Source organism: Coenobita brevimanus, chromosome 55 (assembly GCF_032717465.1).
Source record: "Coenobita brevimanus isolate Jiangsu-jjx chromosome 55, ASM3271746v2, whole genome shotgun sequence".
In the NCBI taxonomy this organism is placed as follows: Eukaryota; Metazoa; Arthropoda; class Malacostraca; order Decapoda; family Coenobitidae; genus Coenobita; species Coenobita brevimanus.
Window position 1 is genome coordinate 49,613,177 of NC_137008.1, and position 6,000 is coordinate 49,619,176.

General features: G+C 42.0%; 1 protein-coding gene across 1 annotated transcript in view; it reads right to left on the bottom strand.

Annotated features, from left to right (window-relative positions):
- Window positions 1–6,000, bottom strand: part of Plc21C (Phospholipase C at 21C) — a 739,135-nt gene that overhangs the window by 650,839 nt on the left and 82,296 nt on the right. Inside the window, exon 6 of the mRNA XM_080273643.1 lies at window positions 291–375. Coding sequence (XP_080129769.1) covers window positions 291–375 — 85 coding nt within the window. The remainder of the gene's footprint in view (window positions 1–290; window positions 376–6,000) is intronic.

The window sequence follows — 6,000 nt, forward strand, 5'->3', positions numbered from 1 at the left end:
CGCATATTACATGGAAGATACTGCATAACACTTAAGGTACCGTACATAAAGAGATGCTGAAAAAAAAAAAAAAAAATCAATGCTACGTATAATATACTGGATACTGCATACAGGTTGATATTGCGTATAATGAACAGGATGTATTACAGAACATGAAAGACAGCGTTATAATAGAATACTCAGCGTAACAATAATAAATCAACAGGAGGTAGTAAAAATTGATAGGGTAGCGTCAAAATAGAAAACGGTGGTTGATACGAAGTGAGCAGAGGCAGTGGTGGTGTACTGACCTTGCCTGATGGTAACCCGGAAGCCTCCAAGGCCTGCTCCACCCTCTTCTTGTCGTCACCGTGGCGGGCAAAGTGCTTCACGATACTGGAGGAAGAGGTGACAAGAGGTTATCTTGGGTCACACTGGGGGAACTTATTTTTACAGGGGTACATTAGTTCACATGGCCACATTTACACGGGCATATGGGGTTACACTCGGGGTCACACCAGGTCAAGCAGCGTCACAATGATACTTAAAGGGAAATACAGGGTCATACTTACATTTGCATTTACACTGAAATGGGCACAAATGGTGACACACAGAAAGTCACAGAGTCATACTTACATTTTCAGAGATACAAATGGTTACTCTGATGTCACACACGGACACATATACGAGCACACTGGGGCACAATAAATTAAACTCAACACCGCACAAACATTACAATTGCAACCAACTCCTGTAATTAATCCTCTTGTTTGTGAATGACCTACTTCATTTCGGCTGATGTCAGACTATTTACCACCCTCAGAGAAAACTGTGGATCATCATCATCATCATCATCATCATCATCATCCCATTTTCTATAAGTAAATGAGGTGTGAAGGATCCAGATAATGAAAATGAAAATACTGTACGACATGAAAACTAGTCATTAACAGACTACCTAGTTAAATGAACTCTCTATCATTTACTGTACTCTGAACTCTAGCCTTATATACAGAAATTCACATTTCACTGCAGTCTTCAGTACGTGCATTCATTCTTCATTTTCGTCTTCAATACATTAATTTACTTTTCCTTCCAGTCTTAAATACGTCCATTTCCCTTTCATTCGTCTTTGAAACTGCTGGCTCCGTCCCACAGGCCATAAATGAAAGACCCCTAAATTGTATTTTCGCATTTTATGTTTACTTGCGTCAGACAGTTATACTGTGCTCATGAGAAACCTGAGACACCACAGTGCTAACAACAATCACAATGTCTTCTGGCCCACAACACACGTTTGTACTTTATTCCAGCTTATGATGGGCGATTTTATTTAGTTCACGTAAACTCTCCACCGCTAGGGAGTTAAATACTTAAATCTCTCTCTCTCTCTCTCTCTCTCTCTCTCTCTCTCTATCTGATGACATTTACTACACTCTTAAGTTTTCTGCAGTCGAATAAATCACCTGTGAGTATATACACCTTTATGTACTGTCATCGATATAAGCGAGAGGTTCAACTGCCTGGTTATATCAACTATTTCGCTATCCCCCAAAAGGAGGAATGTGGAGTGCAGAAAAGTAACTTAAGCCTGCAGTCCACCGGGTTCGCGTTTCAGATGATCCTGGTGCCACAACAACAACAACAACAACAACAACAACAACAACAACCTGTGTCATTAACTCAAGAAATATGCCATCCATTTCATACGTTGCTGACTAAAACCAAATTCAACAATAAGCCACCTGAACCAAACATGTCACCTGTCACACAAGGCACCTGAACCGAACATGTCACCTGTCACACAAGCCACCTGAACCAAACAAGTCACCTGTCACATAAGCCACCTGAACCAAACATGTCACCTGTCACAAGCCACCTGAACCAAACATGTCACTTGACACATAAGCCACCTCAACCAAACATTTCACCTGTCACACCAGCCACCTGAACCGAACATTTCACCTGTCACATAAACCAACTGAAGTTCAAATAGTCTACCAGTATCAAATCAGTCACAACAACACAGTAAATTACCTTTGCCATATTAACTATCTAACAAAAATTAATTCATCCAGACACACAAACCACTTAAATTTAAACTCAAATTCACCCGTCTCAACTACTATCAGCCACCGCAAACACAAATAAGCCAGGCAAATTACGTAAGTCTGCTGAACTAAAAATAAGCTTTTAGAGTGAATTCCGCCATGCATTTCAATTAGGCTACAACTGAGCAATTTAATTAAGACTGCAAGATATTTTTAACCTACTTTTAAATTAGACTGGAATGTCCTGGAGATGCGAGGCAATCTTTCGCCCAGGGTAATTTCTTTTCATTTTAGTGACCTAGACTTACGACCTGCGACTTTCATAATTCAACCACACGTAAAGAAAAGTTAGATAAGACTGTAAAATGTTAAGAGCCCGGACAGGCAGACAGACAAACAGACAGACAGACAGGTGCAAGCAAAACATTACCCTACTCCCTTTAATTCAAATATGAAAGTAATAATCGTCCTTTTATAAACCATGGAAATTCTACAGTTTCTGTCATCATGATTATCCTCGTCATCATCCAATTCCCCTCTCCCCCCCTCCCCCCAAAAAAGGGGGGTTGGTAAGGGCCAGAAATAGGAGCAGGCCAGCAAAAAATACGAGAACTACGAACTGAGTGCTCGGAAAAAAGTTGCCAAAAGTTGCCAACTCTAATTGTGGTCAGAAACTCGGACTTCTAATAATGGCAGCCGAAGTTAATGCCTCTCTGGTCGAGAACGAATGTATTTTGCTCCAAAGCCTGTCAGACGCTTGTGTTCAGCAATGCGTTGGAAACAAACTCCCGAAATCATCTCGGCACACTGACGCCTTCTTGAATTTCCACTCTGTCGTCCAATGTCTCATTCCACACGGCCATACGAACCTGCTAACCTTCACTGGAGCCAGGCCAGGTACAGAACCCCGGTTTGAGACTTCCGGCCTTCGCCATGGGTAAGAACAGCGGGTGCGGGAACCTAATCCCTGCCATCCTCCTTTTCTTCCCTACGACCCACAGGGACTATGGGGGCAATTCCCCCCCCCCCAATCGCAGGAACAGGTTGTAAAGTTACCAATTAAAGTAGTAAATAGCTTCCTGGGTTACATATCACTTGGCTTGTATTCAGTGTGGAATCGCCTGAAGACAGAACCAAAAATAAACCATCAAACCTAAAAATGTGCCACATCATCATCATAATCATCCCGCCTCTTTCTCCACCCGCAGGTGGGGTGAGGCTGGGTACAAAAGGCCAGAAAATGGAAAGAATACGATAGTGGGAGAAGAACAAATAAACTGCATGCTCAGTGAAGTGGGCCACACACCCATTCACTCACCATTAATGCCATATGTTTCCTGTCTCCACCTGACAGATACACCTGTCCCCATGTAGCATCATAATTACCTACCAGAGTCAATCCCACGACTGTCAAAAAAAAAAAAAAAAAAAAAAAAAAAAAAAAAAACTTGCCATACACCCCTCCGTACAGATTTCATCCGCCCAGCCCGATTCCTTGTCGGTTCTCCGGCTTCGTCGACTTCCACACCTCTTTCTCAGGGCCTCATATCTACCCACCTTGTTGGCTTATCACGCGTCCTCCCATCGTGCAACTCACTCACATATACCCTTTTCACCACCCTATTTATATCCATTCCCTCCATCTGACCACGCCATCAAAGCACGTTCCCTTCAACCCTGATATCTACGGACTTCCTTCCTCTACATCTTGCACATTAACTAAACTAAACTAGACAATATAATGGAAATAAGCCCTGTCATCTAAAAAAAGCCACCTGACCTAAAACTAAGAGCCACATCCCTATTAAAATGCCACCTGATCCGGTACCATGCCACCACACCTAAATATAAGCCACCAGAACTTACAAATATGCCACCACACCTTTAAAAAAAAAAAAAAAAAAAAAAAAAAAAAAAAAAAAAACCTAAAACGTAAGCCACTTAACTAAATTAAGAAACCCAACCCACAAAACATGCAACCTCATCCTACCCAAAAAGCCACCACATATACAGACATGCTACTTCTCCCTACAAACTCATCCCACCCAAAAGGCCACCACATATACAGACATGCTACTTCTCCCTACAAACTCATCCCACCCAAAAGGCCACCACATATACAGACATGTTACTTCTCGCTACAAACTCATCCCACCCAAAAGGTCACCACATATACTGACATGCTGCTTCTCTCTACAAACCTGCTAACACATACACAAAACTAGAAAGCACTCAGGCTGTGCATACCTCCACCAATGCCAATGCTATTAAACAGGATACGTATTCGGATCCGCCGAGATAGTGTGGATTACATAGGATCCGGATTCACCCCAAAATTTAATCAATTGTTCCTTGACCCCACTCTTCCATAAAATTTGATTGAAATTCACTGAGGACTTTCGGAGTTATTGTGCGAGATACATAGGAGCCGGAGCCGGAGCCGGATCCGCCCCCAAATTTAATATACTCTTTCTTAGCCCATGCCCCACCCTTCCACAAAATTTCACTGAAATTCACGAACAAATTTCGGAGATATCGTGTGGACAAACACACGAATAAACAGACAAACATAGGTGAATACAGTTGGCGGAGGTAAAAAAAATAGGTTACGACACCTTCAAAGAATCCACGATACCTAACAATGAGCCATGTAATCTAAAAATACACTACTTTTACGAAAAGAAGCCTTCAAAATTTTCCAATTGTCCTAAAAATACGTTACTTGGCATAAAATATAATAATAATCCACCAAAAAAATAAATAATAAAAAAATAAAAAATAAACCCGCTTTGAGTGAATTTGGGCAAAGAACTTGAGCCGGATTTCTTACTCGGGGCGGGAGGTACAAGATGGCGCTGCTCGGCTAATGCATTATTAAACGAGGAGCCCTGAAGCCAATTCAATTTTCTCAGATACATTAGCCTACCAAGCCAGAAATGACCCAACCGAATCTTCACCCCGAGTACGTCTTAAATATTCTTAGTACCTACATTCAGTTATTACCTCCGCCAAGGAGGTTATGTTTTCACCCCTGTCCGTTTCTTTGTTGGCTGGTTGGTTTGTGAGCAAGATTACAAAAAAACTACAGGACGGATTTCTACGAAACTTGGTAGAAGAATGGGCCTTGGCCCATAATACACTCCATTAAATTTTAGTGTGGGTCCGGATAAAGGTGCGGATCCAGGAATATTATTCACTTTCTTTAACATTGCGAGACAAGGCGTTGGCGGAGGTATGCGCTCTACTGAGTGCCTTTTTTTTTTTTTTTTAACGTTCAGGCGGGACGTTCTGGTCGTGAAGAGTTTAACAAAGGCTATACTGCCTCTAAAGTTCAAAAAGACCCTAAAACAATATTAACAGCGTAAGGATCAAACAAGAACAAACAAGAAGCGGTACCAAGGCACAGCAAGCCCGTACCGGCAGTCATTTTAGTGCCGACGTACGAACACAACAGGATATCTAGTCAAAGATGATACATATCAAATTTGGAGTAAATCCAGTGAAAGTTGACGATTTTATGCCAATTTGAATTTCTAGGCCAGACTCACCTGATAGTGACCGCCCCTACCGCTAAATGGGGGGTATGAGGCATGTTATAGGATGCAGATTTGAAAGATGCAGCTATAGGTTTTGGTTTGATGTCGATATGACGAATTTAAAAGGAGTTACGAAAAAAAATAAAAATTGGGCCTACAGCCTGGGCCTGGGCCCAATTTGGGCCAAAATTTAAATAAGTGATCAGAAGGTCATAGCCCATCATCCTCGCAATTTTAGTCAAAATCGCGCCCCTAGTTTTCGCGTAAAGTTGTTAACAAACAGACAGATAGACAGACAGACAAACCGAGTGAAAACAATACCCATCCCCGAGCCACTCCGGGGCGGGGACGAGTAATCAAAAATTACGTACGCGGGCTAACACGGTTTAAGCCGAACCAGAATCACATATAAGATCAGATACGACTCTCAGCCG